Here is a 19,074-nt window from a genome sequence, read left to right as displayed (position 1 = left end):
CAGGCACCTCGTCTGTGGCCCTCTGTGGTGGCCCTCTGTGGTGGCATCCCCAGCAGACTCATGCAGCGTGAGTGGCAAAGATCCCCAGGAGATGGTTGTTAGCACCTGGAGTGACATGAAGTGCCTGGGACAGACAGTGGGGGTTAGTGCCCTTCATGGGCCACAGATCCAGGAGGGAAGAGGCCACTGGAGGTCATCCCCCATGGATACCCTCAAACGCTCCTCTCTCTACTTTTCTCAGAATCTGTTAGAAACCCGCACCTCCTACTTAGGTACCCAATTCTTTGCATTTCTGAATGTCTTAAATTGTATTAATGCCTTTACAGGGAGACCAGATCTGCACCCTGTGCCTCTGACAGGCCCTGTGACCTTGAGAAAGTTGCTTATATTCTCTGACCTGTTTCCTCATTGCTAAAATAGAAAAATAATACTTATTCTGCAAGGCCCTTAGGAGGCTCAGGGAGATCACCCCCATGTGGTACTTGAAACGTGGGGACTTCTTCAGTGGATGACAGTTTTGTGCCTGCCCTGTCTCCACCAACTTTCCGTCTTTAGTTACCACTGGCTTATCATCTCTGCTCCCGTCGGAGGTAACCTCAGGAAGAGGTTGGGAAGGATCACCCTTCTTCAGCAAGACCTTCTCATTAATAATTTATACATAAATTTCCATTTTCTTAAAGCTTTTTTTCTTACAATTTTCTTTTGATGTAGCAAAGGAAATGACTTGAAGGCTAAATGGAATTTTAGAATAAGAAAGTAGAACGGTATGCATTTGCTTGTGGAATCAGGCTTTCCAGAGAAATTCAATAAAAGATGAATTTTCAGTGACTTTTTTTTTTTTGGTCAAACTTTACTTTTGTTAATGGATTAGAGTGTTGCTACAAATAAATGTCCAGAAGTTAGTGAATTGAAGAACACAACTGATGGCATAGAAATCTTATGCCTAATTGTGATCACCCCAAGATGCTGAGAATACATCAGTTGCTAGGAGATGTTTAGAAAATGATTTTGAACATCTCCATTCTGTGAATCCATACATCTGGATTTAGCAGGAAGGCTTTTATGAAATTCCCTAAAAGACATTTACTTTCTTCTCCCCTGCCTATTAAAGTAAAATTCACTGTCCTTTCAAAGGAAACAGCAGGACTCTCATTATTGCTACTATTATTTAAAATTTAACTATTAATCCAGAGGAATGCATTATATGATTTCACAAATGTCCAGTCTCAAATTTAATGCTCAGATGGTCTGTATGTTTGCTTTCCCACACCATCCCTTGACCCCACTATCCCTTACAATATTGGGGATTGAACCCAGGGGCACTCTACCACTGAGCTATATAATATAGCCCCAACATGTTTTAAAATTTTTATTTTGGGTCTCACCAAGTTGCCCAGGTTGGTCTTGAACTAGTGATCCTCCTGCCTTAGCCTCCTGAGTAGCTGGGATTACAGACATGCATCACTGTGCCCAGCTTAAGTTTATATATATTTTTGGCCAGTTATTATATTTGCAGTTAATAAATCCAAATAGAAAAATAATGGTATGTCTAAAAAGATAAAATTGTAAGCTATAAGCATTATAAGTATGTTGTTTAAATGACATGTATAGCAAATAATAGAAAATAGAACCCAGCCAATAGATGAAATTTTGGGGGGAGGGATTACTGGGGATTGAACTCGGGCACTCGGCCACTGAGCCACATCTCCAGCCCTATTTTGTATTATATTTAGAGACAGGGTCTCATTGGGTTACTTAGCACCTCTCTTTTGCTGAGGCTGGCTTTGAACTCGTGATCCTCATGTCTCAGCCTCCCTAGCCACAGGATTACAGGCGTGCGCCACTGCGCCCAGCATCAGATGAAAATTTAAAAAAATGCAATTTATAGTAAGTTTTTTTTGAGTACTCTCTTCCCCCAAAAGGCAACAATTTGTGCTGTGGCTGGGTTCCAGGAGTTCTTGTGTGGTCTCAGCTCAGGAAAAGACTTTCCTGGGCACTTGTACATTATAAATAGATTTTTCAGATAAGTCTCTTAAATTCTGCATCCCAATAATCTCTTCTGCCTCTCGAAATACCCAGTCTGGGTTTAGTGGAAGGCAAATTCCATCTAGTCTAGGTGTGCTAGACTGACCTCTGACCCTTTCCAGTTACACCTCGGCTATGTTTAATCAAATACAAATGCATGCAATGGTTACTATTTTGCACCTGTGTTTTTGAGTTTGCCAGTTCTGTAATTTCAGACCCAGTGACCATCTAATGTAGTTTCACTGCTGAAGAGTCCTTGGATGAGGATTACCGTGGCCTCTGTCTCCAAAGATTCAGGGTCAAGGCCTTTGGGGGTGATGGATGGTACAGGCTGGGGTCTGGCTGTGCCCTTCTACCTAAGTGAGTGAGGACTCAGTCTAGTTCCCAGTGTTTGTTGAGAGGGACATGAGCTCTCATCTGCAGGGGTTGTGGAATTCTTATTCCTGGAGACATCTCCACAGACAGTCACTCTTGGAGCTCCTCCAAAAACTTTGCAGTAGAAAGATTCTAGAAGTTTCCAATGTTGGGAAACAGACTCTCCTTCCTAACGCTGCCAGTGCTGCGAGGCCTTTGAATTTTATTCTTGCTCTGTGAGTGGGGCTCCCTCTCTTCCAGCACAGGGCTGGCTGGGTATGCCCCACTCATGACCCCCGCAGCAGGGGAGGCTAAGAGGCGGCCAAACCTTCTTTGGCATAGGAATGGCCGACACTTCTCTTCATGCAGACTGGGTTGTTTTGAGGGAAATGTGACTCATGGTATCTACCAGGGGAACATGAGTCGGTCCCTTCAGGCAAGCAGAGCTGTTCTTGGCACTGGATATGAACTGAGTCTCCAGAGCGGGACTTCACATATGGGGACTCAGTGATGTGACACAGACTTCTCCACAGCCTGCCTCCAGCAAGTGCCAGCGCGGATTCCCCAGGAGGAGCTGGACGCAGGAGGCCACAGTGGATTCCAATGTTTCAACATTTTATCTTCCTTTCTTGGTCCTTAGCCAGACTCATACAATAAAAAAAAATTATTATGGAAAATTTCAAACACATATGAAAGTTTGGGAGGGTAATTTGGCAAACTACCACATCTATGTCATCCAGCTTCAAAGGTCATCCACTCATTAGGCAGAGCATCAACCTTGCAGGTGGCCAGATGTCAGCAAGATGTGGCTTGAATCATCTCCTCTCTGTTCTCGCAGGTTTAGAGACTCTTTGTCATCTGGTTTAGGCTGGTCCTTCTAATCCTTGTCCCTGTTATCCCCTTTCATATGAAATGTGTGGTCAAGGAACATAAGGGCAGCCAGGATGCTATTTTAACAAAAGCCAAGGTTATCAGAGATAGACAGGAAATAGAAGAGGACCTGGACTTACAGAACCCCCCTCGAAGTCCTAAATGAGTCAATGAGTGGGATTATGAATTCATCCTGGACAGTGGCAGCTCCATTCAGTGAATACCCATCGTGTCTGAGTAAGGACAGCCCGAGACTTTGAAGCCTCCAGTCCTGGCCAAGAATCACCCAAAGTCTGTTCACGAGTGATGAAGAACTTTATGTACAAGAGATACTTTCAGCCATCAGGAAGCGGCGTCTGCACTCTATTTTGGCACTTTCTGAGAATGAATGAGGTAGGATTCCCAAGACTCTAGGAAACTAGAATCAGTGAATCAAAAGGATAGTCAGTAATGCAGAGCTAAGAAAGGCAGCCTAGCAGGGAGGGAAGAGGCGGAAATCACAACAAACTGCAGTCAGAACTAAGGTGCTGGTGAGTTTGCAGTTATTTTGGAGAAAGGTAAAGGGTGTCCTGAACCTGAGGCCGATAGCAGTGAAGGGACAATATGGATTCAGACAAAGTGGTTTAAGCCTTGACTTTGTACTTGCCAACAGGGACACCCGGAATAATTTATCTGCTCTCTCTGTTGAGACTGTGGTCAATTCATAAAAACGGATCCAGTAATACCCACCTGACAGAGGTGGCGACGATTAATGAGATAATTCCATGTAAGCGAGTTTTATAAACAAGGAAATCAATGCGTAGTCTATTGGGACTTTTATGTTCATATTGATATCACTGGGACATCAAAAACAAAGTCCATTTTCCTAAATAAGTCTACTTTATTTAAGTAAAATAAAAAGGAAATAGAATTTATAAATTCAGATTCTCAAAGAGAGAAATACAGTTTCTCAGAAAACTTATCTCTGTGGGACAATTTGTCAATCAACAATTAAACTTTATTGACGGGTAAAAATTACCAAGAATGAAACTGAAGGTAGGCTTGGGCCATATTTCCAAGGACCCTGTGTGCCCTGCTGGGAGTTTACAGTTATTAATTTATACATTTAGCTTTATGTTTGTAAAATATTTAAATAGACAAATACCAAAAAGTCCAAGGGAATACATAAATTAGATGGCAATAGTCAAGTTAGGAGGGGGGAAATAGTCTTATAGGTCATACAGCCCTAACTAGAGTGAAGGCTGAAGTTCAAATACTGAGCCACAGGAGCCAATCCAAAAGGAAAAAAAAAAAAGTATCACAACCTGTTCATAGGACAAAACACCAGGTCTTCAGATTATCAAAATGAGTGGCACTTACGTGAGTGGATTTTCTTGGGCCAAACTTTATAAACCAGAACCACGTGACATGTGGTACGGACTGTTCTCAACAGCGGCTGATGCTAAAGGCCTTCAAGGGTTGAACGGGTGTTCCTTACAGGTCCCTTCACGAGGCTATTGAGAGAGTAAGGTGAAATAGCAACTCGGTGTCATCTGGTTTAGGCTGGTCTAGGCTGCCAGGGGACGAGAGATGAAAGTCACCTTGCACCCCACCATCGTTCTGTCTCCTCACGTATTGATCTATGCTTGCTTAAAGCATTTGTCACTAGGTGACAGGATGTATCTGGTGTCACTCTAGGATGTTATCTTAGAGCGCATCTGTCTCTTCCACTGGTGCATAAGCTCTGAGAACACTGTGTCCTTGTCCCTCGCCACGGCTCTGGTGCCCACAGTATTGACACATGGCTTGACCACTGAGTGAGTGGGATTATGAATTCGTCTTGGACAGTGGCATCTCCAGTGATGTTCTGCAGCAACATTCTAACTCTCTTCTAACTCTATCCTTCAAAGCCAGCAGCAGCAAGCTCCTCGTTGTGACAACACAAAGCGTCTCCAGACACTGCTGAATGTGCCCTAGGAGGTGGATGGCCCATCTGAGAACCACTGCCCTGCATGACCACTGTGCCCTTCATTTGTCTTGACCCATGACTCCGTGGTTTGCTCTACTTCAGCCCCACTGGCCTCTGGATCTTTCTTGAAAGTGCTAGGCGTGCTCTACCTGGAGTCTGTGCCTGGGCTCTTCTCTTTGCCTGCACATCTTCTCCCAGACCCTCCCTGTCTCCGCCAGCTCTCTGCTCACTCCTCACCATGACAGTGTACCTTGGTTAAAATTCATACCCCACCCCCACTTCTCTTCCCCTCTCTGTTTCCTCATGTCATTTGTCACTAATCCACTATGCCATTAACTAGTCAGTCACTCCTGCTAGAATATACTCTGCATGAGAGGCATGTTCACTTTCTTGACCCTGACTCCTAGGATGGTTCCTGGGAGGTAGTAGGTGCTCGATGAATAGTTGTTGAATGGCTGAATAACTGAGTGCATGTATGAGTGAATTTTTTTTTTCTTTAACCTACAACTTTTCAAAGTAAACTTTCTACCACTGACTGAGAAAGTTTCATTAATGTACAAATGGAATATTTGACTTCAAGCTGTTGTGGAAAATTGAGATTCTGTATTGGGTTTTAAAATTAATCTTTGAAGGTCACTTTTCATTTTATTTGAACAATACTTCTACATTTATATATGTATCTAATACTTTTTCAAGGAACTATCTGTAATTTAGTTGAACTACTGATTTCAAGTAAGTCTGTTTTGTCCCTTATGCTGGTGAAATTAATTGGATCTAAATTTGGGATGTCATAGGCAGTGGGTTAAATTTGTCAGGGACAGTACAACATTTTACACCTTGCAGTGATCAATACAGTTTTCCACAAAATATACTAATAAACGTAATTTCCTATAATAAACATTCACAATCTCTTTTAAGTTAACAGTTTTAAAACTATCAAAATGAACATTTTAATATTATAGGAAAGCTCTTTGTTCTTAGAAAATATATTCAGAAATAAATCTAACTTTCTGGATGACATGATAGAGAATACACAATGATTTAACCAAAATTTTATGGTTGTGGATATGCAAACATCTGTTCGTCTCCTGCCCCATTCATCAATCAAGGTTTAAGAAACAATTCAGTGTTTTGCTTTGTCAAAAGCAATTGTTTTAGCAGTTTTTAAAGCCTCTTTCAAGGTTCCTGTTTAAAATAAAGCAAAACAAAATGTGTAGCTTCTGTTTCAGCTTTAAATCCAATCAAAGCTAACCCGATGATATTTGATTTGGGGATTTTAATAATTTATTTTCAAAAGCGACATATTTTCTGTGGCACTACTGGATGAGTTATATGCAAATACATCCCTCAAACAAGCAAGGAAATTTATCTGCAGCATGGAATGCCTGGATACAAATCAAGTAAATTTGAGAAGACAGCTGCCAAAACCAATGGCATATAGTAATTTATCAGGACACAGAGGCCCACTTTGGAACTGTATGCACTGGGCGTGCACAGCATTTACATTTCAAAGGTGGTCACAAATCTTCGGTGTACAAAGGACTCCAGACAGGACTCCTGTAAATATCCAACATGTATTCTGTTGGGCATTTGAGCAAGCACAAGATTTTTCCTTAGAAGACAATTCTGAAAAAGAAGTTTCCTATTAAATGGAGAGAATTCGAACAGTTCTTGATGCAGTTTCATCCAGTTTCCAGCTGCTAAGTCCACGCAAAGACACACAAAGGGAACAAGCTCACATGATAAAAAGCCAGAGGTGTCTGCAGCCTACTGCTAGGATGCAGGAGAATTTCCATTTCCAAGAAGAGCACAGAGAGATGATACAAGTTGAAAACACAGCTCTAACTGAAGAAGGAGGTCTTTTCCTTTTATTCCAGTAGTTTCTATGATAAAATCAAAGACTGTGTTCTTAAACTCAAGGAGACTTGGTTATGCAAAGCAAAAGAACTTATTATATTTCCTTAACAAAAATATATTCAATCAACAAAAGAAACACACCTATACAAAACCTGTCAGTTTGGTCAAGCTAAATGTCACGATTTATTTCCTGGCCTCATAATTGGTTGTCAGGTTGGGGTCCAACAACCGTCCATTCAGTCACTTGTGCAAGGGGCATTCTCTGATAGTGTGAGACATAACCTCAGGCTCAAGGATAGTTTTGCTTAAAAGGGAGTCACTAGGGGAGAAGGGGGAGAGAAGAAGGCACTAGAAGTATAACTAACCACAAACTGAATCCAGCCACATGAAAAGCATTTTGCATACTGACCTAAGTGGGTATTTCTTCCAGGAGCATAAAGGTGAATCAGTACTAGGAAATCTAGCCATTCCATGCATACATTAGTAAGTCACAGATAAAACCAATAGATAATTTCTATGAAATCAGAAATGACATTTGATAATGTTCAGCAATCATTGCAGCCTTCTGTTTAGTGATACATTCCACAAATATCCCTTTGTGGTCAAAATTATTCTGGAAAAATTTCTGATACATCCTTTGTATCTGGAGAAGAGAAGATGATAGAGTTGCAGTTGGTATAGAGGTGTGTGTGTGTGTGTGTGTGTGCGTGTGTGTGTGTGTGTGTGAGAGAGAGAGAGAGAGAGAGAACCTGAGAATCAGCTGGAATCTCTGACCCGTAATGAAAGCTCAGTGTGACGACTGGTATCAAAACCCTAGCATCTTACATGTCAGGAATGATCACTAGCAAGTATGACAGGTGCCACATGAACGGGATGGGGAAGTGCCTTGTGATCAATAGCTACAAAAAAATCTTAACTACACAGCAGAAAACTTACCAAGAAATGTACTAGAATTATAAAACATGCTTGAGACAAAACATATTAGAGAGAATTATGAATAACCCTCTCCTCTTCCCAAAGGCAGGCAGGCACAGGATTGTGCTATGGGCTACTAGGTCGTGATCCTGGGCTGACCCTTGGAGACGGGGTCTCTGTCTAAGGTTAGGATAGGAGGCTGAGGGGAGGGAGAGGAAGGGAGGGTGGGACAGTGGCCGTGGGAGGAATTTTGGAACAGTAGAGTTTTGAACACTTGCTGCCACAGGGTGTGTGACCCAGGAGATTGAGCAGTAAGTCAATCGAGATGATTTCCAGAGCATCAGAGTCTGGCCACTGCCGTCTCCTGGAAGTCACAGTAGGGCTTGGGGTCAGAACTGAGAAATGTGCTTCTGTCTGTTTATTTTTTTAGGTGGTAAGGCTTGCTAATGTAAGGCTTCTCTTTTGCCTCTCTTCCTCTCCCCTCCATGAAGTCTCCTGTAGTGATCTACATTGCTTTGCATAGGCTTCGGAGCCACATTTGTGGTTTGTTTCAGACCTGTCACTACCCTCAGGGTGACATTAAGAAGGGAGCAGGAAGGCCCCATTTTATTTGAAGTTTGCAGTAACCCCAAAAATAAGCTTCAGAACTCTGTGAGTTACAGCCCTTTGCTAAGATGATGTTACTGTAATGAGCCACACAAAATACTTATTTGAATTATACTCCTTTCGTTGTCCCTTGCATTCAGGGAATCTGCAGGGCTGTACACTGAGGTCAATGTATAGAGTCATTCAGCAAATTCTTTCAGTGCCCTGGAAGGATGGTCTGAGCACAACGTTGGCTTTTTTTTTTTTTTTTTTTGCAAGTGCTATCTCTGCTGAAGATTTTAGTTGGTTGGAGTGACATCTCATTTAATGGCTGGAGCACACTGTATCTGCTCGAGCATGATTGCCATTTCCATGTCAGGCCAGCAAAACTTCATTTTTAGCTTAAAACGTGTCGTCCTTTCCAGGTTTATTTTTAGGAAGATTGAAAATGGCTGGGATAAATATGAATGAAGAAGTGTAAAAATAAATGTCTGAAATTAAACTGCAAAGAAATACGTACTATTTCTTGTAAAGCTGGGATTTTTAAACCAGATTATGACATAAGGGATGTGATTAACGTACTCAGCATTGGGATCTTTATTAAAGGGACATGGCGATTTTGAGCTTCGGCGTTTCACAGCCCAAGGTAACACACACTGGGTCTTTGTGTTCTAGGCGACTTTTTCCTGCACCTGTGAGGACCAGTATGTGGGCACGTTCTGTGAAGAATTTGATGCGTGCCAGAGGAAGCCCTGCCAGAACCAGGCAAGCTGTGTGGACGCCGATGAAAAGCAGGATGGGCGCAATTTCACCTGCCTCTGCCTTCCCGGTATGGTGTTCACAGCTAAGAGTGTGCATTTCTCTGTAGAATGTGTGCTCATCAGTTAAGTTTGGTTAAATGATACTTTGTCCCGCCAAGGGACAAGGTGACGTCAAGACCTCATTTGATTCTCTCAGTCTGCATGTAATCAGGGATGGAGGCAGGATTAATCATGTCCCTCGCCTTGATTTCTGATTTTGAGTGCTTCCTTTTTAGCATTCCACCATTTTTGTCCTGGAAAAATAACATTTTTGATCAAATAGAATCCGGGATGTTTCCAAAACAATTTCATAAGAATGTACTGGGCGTGGGCTGGCACTGTGCCGGATGATTGTGTTAAGTCAGTTAAGAAAAATCAAGGATGAACTACACAAGCTGGTTAGGCAAAGCCACCAAATCCTGTTTACGTTAATTTCCTTTTGTTTATGTACGTTGGGTTGCCCAAGTTTGTGGGAGGCTGTTCTGCACACCGTGGCGAGTCCTCAGCATTCCTCGGTTAGTAACATCTTGGATGTTAGATGAGACTTTGAAGTCCTCTGGGCACACTGTGACTCCCAGGAGGTCGCAGTGGCCATGTGCCTACAGATCCCGATGCTCTGGCACTCATCTTACTGCTCAGCCTACCAGGTGACACACCCTGGGGGGAGCCCGAGGGCATTTGACCAGTGAACGTTCGATACGGCTGTTTCCGCGCAGCTTGAACACCACCAGCAGGTTACTCCTTTTTCACTGTCAGCTAATACACAAAACTGAGGTCACCTTTCCTCTTTCCATCTCATCCCGTTGCCAACTTCTGCCCCTGGGTGGGGATTCCGGATGAGGATGGAGGGGAGCGATGGAATGAGTGGGTTGTGGAGACGAGGTACTCACGATACTTCAACAACGTAGAAGTTTATGGATTCAAAAGCAAGAGTACTTCAGTCCTTTATCCCCATCCGAATTTAATAAAATCACAGGAAGAGGTTAAGGGTGTGGCATATTCTCTCCAGACCCAGTGGGGCGTGTGTGTGTGTGTGTGTGTGTGTGTGTGTGTGTGTGTGTGTTCATCATCTGGACAGATGATGAAGTATTTTTCTGCATGTTTCAAAAAGTGATTATGATGGTGCTCTTGGACTCGCTTTGCAGTGTCATTTGCTGGTAGATGGCAGACATCCTTTCTTGACAGAACTTAGGGCACAACCCATTCGTCCAGACAGTCCTATACAGTGTCTTTGCTCGTCAGCTTTTCATTGCTGACAAAACCAACTGACCTTAGGAGGAAAGGTTTATGTCACCTCATGGCTCGGTCCCTGGATACTTAGCTCCATTGTTCCCCGGCCTGTGTGAAGCGTATGTCATGGTAGAAGGGCGTGGTGGGGCAAAGCTCTCACTTCACGGTGAGAGAGAGCCAGAGGAAGGGGCCAGGCACAAGACAGCCCCTTCCACAGCATGCCCCCAGTGGCATTTCCTCCGACTAAGCCCTACCACCTGCAGTGTCCACCACCTTCCAGTAGTCCATCCTGTTAGGAATCCATCAGTGGATTCTGTATTGAGGAAATCAGAGCCCAGTCTTTCCCCAGAGCCCCATCTCTGAGCAGTGTTTCATGGGGGACCAAGCCTTCAACATGTGAGCCTTTGGGGAACAGTCCAGATCCAAACCATAGCAGTCTCTTACCTCCTACCCACGGATCTGACTGCCTACGTGGTATCTGTCTAGATGCCCAGGCCACCTGCAGCTCAGTCGCCCCCAGACTTAACCCCTCAGGCAGCAGCACCTTGTAGTTCACCTTCCAGTGTTCCATCCATTTCTGTGACCAGACACCTACAGGTCACCCTGGTGCCCTGTCCCCTGCTCTGTCACATTCCCTCTACTTCCAGGTTTTCTCTATTTTATCACCTCAAGACCTCTCATATTCTATGCGCCCTCTGCAACCTCTCTGTCATCTCGCCACCCCCCCCCCCAGGCCAGTTGTCTTGCCTGTGCTACTGACCAGCCTCTGTGATGTCTCATTCACTCTTGACCCCACTCACCCTTTCACCACGACGGCCTCTGTGGCTGTATCTCCAGGTGGCCACAGGGACCATTTCCAATGGAAATCTGATGAAGTTGCTTTCCTGCTTCCACTCCTTCTTGCCAATGCTCTTTGACTCCTTCTCTGTGATGTCTCTCTTGCCTGCTTTTCTAGCCTGCCTCATCCCAGTGACTCCCTTGCTCTGGGATCCAGGTACCTGGCCTTTCACCTCCCCAACAGCCTGAATTCCTTCTTGCCTTAGGGTCCACCCTTTCTTCCAGGTGCCTGTCACAGCCTTCCTTTCTCTCTCATTTTTGCCTGTTAATCACACGCAGGGCAGACCTCTGTTACATGTCCCTTTTTATCAGGAAGTCTTTGGCTTCAGGACAAGTCTGCCTGTTTTCCTCTTTGACAGCCCTGTGTTCCTGCCTGCACGGCTCCTGTCTGTCTTTAGGACACACTTGCATATGCAATTGATTACCGCCTGACTTTCCTTCCAGAGTTAAGCCCCATGAGAGCGGGGCCAGGATTGATATTGTTCCTCTTGTATTCCACCGTGTCTGAGGAATCGTGGATGCTCAGTCCATGTGGGAATGAGATGAGTCAATGAAAGAGGATCGATGTAGGCTGATGTTTTAAGCCATTCCTCTGTTGATGGATCTCTAATATGTTTGCAATTTCTCTTCTTATAAGAAGTGCTTAAAAAAATAAAGAATTTTCTAAAACACAGGTTGAACACCCATAGTTAAAACATACAAAATCAGAAATGCTCCCATTTGAATTTGAAAGTTTCCCAGTGTTGTGTTGGTGCATTTCAGATTTTGGATTTTTGGATTAGGTATGCTCACTCAACCAGTCATGTCTCTGCAAATATCCCCAAAATAAAAAAAACTCCCAAATCGGAAACAATTCTGATTCCAAGCATTTGCCTAAGGGATATCTGACCTGTGGTCTGTCAGAATTGGCAGGTGGAAGTTTTCACTATATGCATGAGAATGATTTTTGGTTTGATATTTTATTGAGGTCTCCTCTCAAAGGGGGTTTCCCCATACTTTTTAAAGGCTCTCCCATGTGTAGAATGAGAATGCTACTAATGCTTGTGTTTGAGACCAAGGAGATAGGTTTGGGGAATTTGGAATTATCTGAATACTTTCTTAGTTGGGGAACCTCTCCTCTTGTCCATGCCTCGGGCCTGTTGGTGTATATTTACTAAGTACTAATGAACCAAAACCAGAAGTTATATCTGATAACTAACCCTAAAGTCCCCTCAGTGAACCACCTCTCCACCTCTACTTCCCACCCAAAGGAAATGGTCACCCTAAATCTTGAATTGATCAGTACTTTGTTTCCCCTTTTCATGGTTTTAACCATTTGCATGTTTTTATAAGAGGATTTATTTCTTTCAGTTTGTTTTCTTTTATTGATGTATTAGAATTCTACATAATAGTAGGACTCAATTGTACATTATAGTAAGATTCCTGTAACATACATACACATAACAGAACTTGGTTAATTTAGTTCCCCAGTACCTCCACTGCCCCTCCTTGTTCCCCTTCCTCTATTGGTCTTCCTTCTGTTATCATGAGATCTTCCTTCTCCTAAAACCTTTTTTTCCAGCTCCCACATGTGAGGGAAAACGTACAACCCTTGACTTTCTGAATGTGATGTTTTCCACTTAATATAACGCTTTCAAGTTCTATCCATTTTTCTGCAAACGACATGAGCATTTTAATTATTTTCAAATTTTAGAAAATGGTATCATGTGTGAATTAAGTGACAGCATCAATTTGCACCTCTCTGGCCCTTACTTCTTGCACTTAATACTATGTCACTGAGGCATAGACAACTTTTGTTTTGGTACTGGGAATTGCAACCAGGGGTGTTTATCACTGAGTTACACCCCCAGCTCCCCCATCCTTTTTAAAAAATTTTGACACAGGGTTTCACTAAGTTGCTTAGACAATCCTCCTGCCTCAGCCTCCCAAATAGCCGGGATTACAGGCGTGAGCTGTGGCACCTGCTAGAGTTCATTCTTTTTGACTGCCATGTGGAATTTAATTCATCTGTTCTTCTGTGGATGGGAACTGATATGCATTCTCGTGCATGTCTTCTGTGTGTACGTGCTAGAGGAAAGATGAGCACTAAATGTGCTGGAACATGTGTGATCCATCAATTAAGGAGGTCTTGTCAAACTACTTTTCAAATTTTTTACACAAATGTAAACCCACATGTGCAATGTATGAGTGATGTTGTGGATTTGCAACTTCTTGGTAGTGTTAGACTTTCAATGTTTGCCAACCTGATGAGTACAAAATAAGTATCTTATGTGATCTCTGTGTTTTGCTGATCATTATGGACATTGAACTTCTCTTCATGTGTGTTGGTTATACACATTTCCTTTGTATGTGATATTTGTCTTTCCATTTTGTTTTTCTTTTCTTTCTCTCTCTCCCCTCATCTCCCACACTATTGTTTTTTGGTACCAGGGAGTAAACTCAGAGATGTTTATCCACTGAGCCACATCCCTAGCCCTTTTTATTGTTATTTTGAGATAGTCGCTGAGGCTGAATTTGAACTTGTAATCTTCCTGCCTCAGCCTTCCGAGCCACTGGGATTACAGTGCCTGGCTTTTTGCATCTTTCCTCTGTATTATGTGTGTGGCTCTTGTTGATTTGTAGAAGCTCTTCATTTCTGATACTAATATTTTTTTCCAAGTTTTCAATTTGTCTTTTGACTTCAAAGAGTCTTTTGAATGGACAATCTTACTATATTTTTCAACTTTGCTTTTGCAGTTTATGTATTTTATGTCCTATTTAAGATTGATCACACACGTTTCAGCTCATCGCATATCCTATGTTTTCCTGTCTAAAGAGCTAAGGACATTACTTTATATTTTCCACTAAGCATTTAAAATTTTTGGTTTTCACCAAAATCTATAGTCAATATGAATTTGAGTTATGTTTTTATGGTGTGCAATAGGGACCCAATCTCATATTTAATGTTAACTTAAGTTTTCTTCTTCAGAACTATTTTGTTTCTATAAATACACAGTATATGAAATGTTGTCAAGTTCCATCCAGTTTCCTGCAAATGACATAATTTCATTCTTCTTTATGGATGAATAAAACTCCACTTTGTATATATACCACATTTTCTTTATCCATTCATCATTGACAGGCACCTAGGCTGGTTCCATAGTTTAGTTATTATGATTTGTGCTGCTGTAAACATAGGTACGCATTTATCACTATAGTATGCTGACTTTAATTCTTTAGGGTAAATACCAAGAAGTGATGTAGCTGGGTCATCTGGTGGTTCATTTCTCACTGTTCGGGGAAGCTCCACGCTGATTTCTACCGTGGTTGTATTAACTTAAATCTCACCAACAGTGTAAGTGGGTTTTTTTCTCCACATTTCCTCCAGCATTTTTTACTCTTTGTATTCTTATTTTTAAAAATTTTTTTATTGTTGGTTGTTCAAAACATTACATAGTTCTTGACTCTTTGTATTCTTGATGGCTGCCATTCTGACTGGTGTGAAATGAAATCTAGGTGTAGTTTTGATTTGTATTTCCCTAATTACTAACGATGTTGAAGATTTTTTCATATATTTATTGGCCATTTGTATTTTTTCTTTTGAGAAGTGTCCGTTTAATTCATTTGCCCACTTATTAATTGGGTTATTTGGAAAACTCCCCAATTTTCAAGAAACGATGTGAGGTGTTATTTTAGATGTAGGAGCCTTTCTGCTTTGTTGACAGTTGAAACAAGTTCCCAAACTCACCATCTCCACACTGAGATTCGCATCAAGCTGTGTTCTCGAAAGGTGTGGTGTTTGCTTGGGGTTGCCCACCTGTGAGAGAAATCCCCCATGTGAAAGTTCTTTCCTGTTGAATACATTTCAAAGCCACTGCATCATCAGACCAGTTTAAATAAATTCTCTTGCACTCGCCTCCAATCGGCAGCTCTCACCTGCTGCCGTCCCCCCAGGTGGCCCCACGTGGGCTGGGGTCTCTCAGCCACCCTACCTGTAGCCGGGTCTCCCTCGCCCCCAGCAGCTTTCCTTCACTGCCCTTCATGGAACTGGGGACATGGGACTCCCTGCCCACTGGGTGCTGTTCTTCCTTGTGCTCTAGACGAGTCCCTTCAGAGGGAGGGGGTGATGGAAGGCTACCCCGGCCCTCAGTATCATGCTCGTCTACCTTGACTTGTTCCTGCTGTTCTCTGGAGCAGGTTTCTTCAGCGCCATCCCCCGCAGGGCCCCACCCCCAGGTCCCCGTTCCTTCCAGCCAACTTTCAACAAGCTTTTCCTTGTCGTCGGCACACATACAGAGACTGTTTCTTGACTTCATCATGTGCCAGGTCCGTGCTGAGCGCTTCTCAAGGGTAATCCTCGAGTGCGGATGAGTTGATGCTCTTAATTATGCTGGTTTCTTCCTTGAGGACATTGAGGCACAGGGAAGTTTTGTAACTCGGCTGAGAATGGGAGAGGGACACTGGGCTGCATTGCAAGAACGACCAAGTCCCCCAACCCCAGTGGCTTCCAAGCACAGCTTAATTTCTGCTTGTGTCACAGTCTGATGAGGGCACTTGCTCTCCAGAAGGTGACTCAGGGATCCAGGTCCCTTCTGTTGGGAAGATTCCACCCTCCAGAGGTGCCCTTCACAGTTGCTGCTGAAGGGAAAGGGGGACCCGGAGGTCCTTTCATGTCTCCGGATGGTGCCTTATATATGTGTCTTATGTCACTTCCACTGCATGCCATTTGCCAGCATTCTGTCACTTAGTCCCTAGAGGGTCTGTCTAGGAAGAGAAACCAAGGTGGTGAACACCTCTTGTTGCCAAAGCGTGCCAGGGGCACAAGCCTGTGACAGCTGGACTTGAACCAGGTCCTGTGGTGGCCTCCAGAGCTCATGTGGGTGAGTGATCCTTGTGCTCTGCTCTTTCTGGGGAGGAGCCACATGGAAGGCTGAGTTTTTCTCATTATAAATGTGTTCAAGACTGTTCTACCTCTCAGCTTTTCACATCAAACAAATCTCCTTTTAAGAGGGAAATGTTAGGCAGTTTAATCCAAAAAGGGGATTGGTTGCTCAAAATGAGGAGCTTCTTGCATATAAGTTAGTTCCAAACATCTCTGAAAAAAATCATTTTTGTATAGAAAAATTATATTTCCTTTGTGGAAGAGCTATTTACAAGTTAACATCAATTAATTGACCTTTAAGGCAACAGATACACATAAGGACTCTCAAATAGTAGGAAGTGTGCATTCCTTTTGAAAATTGACTCTCTTGTGCTCTGATTGTTGCAAGATTGATGTTGCAAGATTGTTTGGGGAATAAATTAATTCAAACAATGTTGTTATCTGAGAACAAAAATGTTCCCCTAAAAGAGTATTCATGGGGGTGTTTGATGCAACATTTGTTTCTCCTGAGAGGAGAGCATTTCTTGGTAAGTGAAAATATTATTTTTAGCAGAGAATATGCAGACCCAAATTTGTCAGTATTTTTATATTTTGTTTTATCTTCTATGTCAAGTGTCAATAGATATTTTTGATTCATGAATAATCTAGAGATTATGAATATAATGGGTTGGAATCTGCAGTGATTTGGTCACAAACTCTCTCCTCTAGTTTTCATTTGCTTTTTAATATAATGGATTCAGACACTCAATGCATGACTAAGATGGAATTTAACTTCTTTAATCACAATTTGTTTTATGAAAGTCTTCTAATTTCAGGAATATAATTTTCCCTCAAAGGAGCCCTTTCTTTTTCTAAGAGGAATGGCTGTGATGCGTGCTCAGAACCAGTGCTGCCAAAATATTATTAGCAGTATGCAAAGCATTTTTCAACTTCAAAGCACTACATTGTTCTGACTAATTGGTGATTTCAGCCTATTTTTAAATCTCGTCCTCTCTGAGGCAAGGGGAGTGTGACACGTGCTCCTGTCCCAGCTTTCCCTTTCCAGCACTGACTGTTGGAGGAAGCGTTGGTGTCTTTGAATTGTCGGGTTGGATTGGGTCACCTCCTTCTGGAAGCTAATTCTGATCAGACTTAGCTGTGGGTCCTCACCCCCAACCTCATTCCACTCAAGGAGTACGTGCATTAGCAAATCCTGAGCACAGTTTTCAAAAGTGGGTTAGTTCAGAGTTTCAGACCGGAAGACACCTCAGAACTTGCCTCTGGAGGCTGAGGTGTGAAGGTCATAGAGCTTTGGGGACACACTGAGATTCAGGTTCCTTGGAGTCTAAGGGTGTTTTCCACTTTGAAACAGAATGGTTTGTCAGTTTTCCATTCATTGTGAATGGAGTAGAAGGTATTCACAGTTCTGACAGGTCATGAATGTGTCGCCCCAAGGTCTTTTATGCCCTCTTGGTACCAGAGGTAACACTAGTTAGGACTAAGGAGGACCAAAACCAAAATTGTAACATGGTGTTTCAATTTAGCCCCTTCCACTAGCTGACTATGTGACCTTGAATGACTGTCCTTTTTTCCTAAGTCCTGTTGGTTTCCTCATCTTTAAAAATAGAGGTTGTTATAAGGATCAGTCATTCATTCTACAACCATTTACTGAATATCCACTCAATGTCCGCCATTTTCTGGGTGCTGAGAATACAATTGCTAACAAAGCAAAATCCTGCATCATGGTTTTCACGTTGGAGATGAGTAGACAGCACACATGTGTGTTCTTTGGTGTGCGTTTGTGTGTGTGTATGTGTAGTTGATAGAACAATGGGTGCTATGAAGAAAAAATAAAACAGAATAAAAAGATAAGGAGAAATGGATGGAGCTGTGGATAGGGTGATGAGGGAAGACCTCCCAGGAGGGGAACATTTGCCCTGAGACCTGAATAGAATAGCTTGTGAGCCGAACATTCACCAGGGGAAGCAGGATTCCAGGCATAGGGAATAGCACACTTGTTAGGGTCTGAGTGTTTGGGTCCACTGAAGTCCATATATGGAAACGTGATTACCAAAGCGATGGTACTAGAAGCTGGGGACTTGGGGAGGTGACCAGATCATAAGGTGGAGCACTAGTGGTTGCAGTTGATGTTCTTATAAAGGAGGCTCCAGAGAGCTGCCTTCCTCTTCCACCACGTGAAGATTCATGGGAGGCACTGGCTGTGGGGACCGAGCCCTCGCCAGGCACTGAATCTGCCGGCGCCCTGAGCTGGGCTCCCAGCCTCCAGCACTGAGCACTGCATTGGATTGCTCACAAATCCCCTAGCGTGAGGTATTTTGCTCCAAGAACATGACGGGTCCTGAGGCGGGAATACGAGGCGCTGGAGTACAAAGCCCAAGTGACCCAGGGACGAGACGCAGAGCTGGGACCTAGCTGGACTGGGCCGTGACGGAAGAGCAGGGTCTGGATTCCGAGAGTGAGGGAGCCCTTGAAGGTGTGAGCTGGGGCGGGCCATCTGAATGCTCCTCTTGAAAGGATCATTCTGGAAGCTGGGGAAGAACAACCATAGGGAGGACGTTTGGGGAAGCCATTTAGGAGGCTCTTCCTGACCCTCTCCACCTCTCCCCTGGCTTCTGTCTGCAGTGATGCCCAGGTCTCTCCACCTCCAAACCAGTCACTAAAAGGAGAACTAAGTGAATCCTTGCTCTGCTTCCCTGTGTGCGCCTCCTCTCCTCCTCTTCCTCCTGGGTCTGCTTTCCTTCTTCCCCTCTCCTCCTCTTCCCTCCTGGCCACTACATTCCTCTCTTTCTCCC

General features: G+C 43.3%; 1 protein-coding gene across 1 annotated transcript in view; it reads left to right on the top strand.

Moving 5' to 3' along the window:
* Dner (delta/notch like EGF repeat containing) overlaps positions 1 to 19,074 on the top strand; it is a 294,692-nt gene that overhangs the window by 170,093 nt on the left and 105,525 nt on the right. Inside the window, 1 exon segment of the mRNA XM_015481018.2 lies at positions 9,230 to 9,383. Within this exon segment, the coding sequence (XP_015336504.2) occupies positions 9,230 to 9,383 (154 nt within the window).

The sequence above is a fragment of the Marmota marmota genome, unplaced genomic scaffold (assembly GCF_001458135.2).
Source record: "Marmota marmota marmota unplaced genomic scaffold, marMar, whole genome shotgun sequence".
Lineage (NCBI taxonomy): Eukaryota > Metazoa > Chordata > Mammalia > Rodentia > Sciuridae > Marmota > Marmota marmota.
The sequence above is the reverse complement of the archived record's forward strand: the minus strand, read 5'-3'. Positions and strand labels throughout refer to the sequence as shown.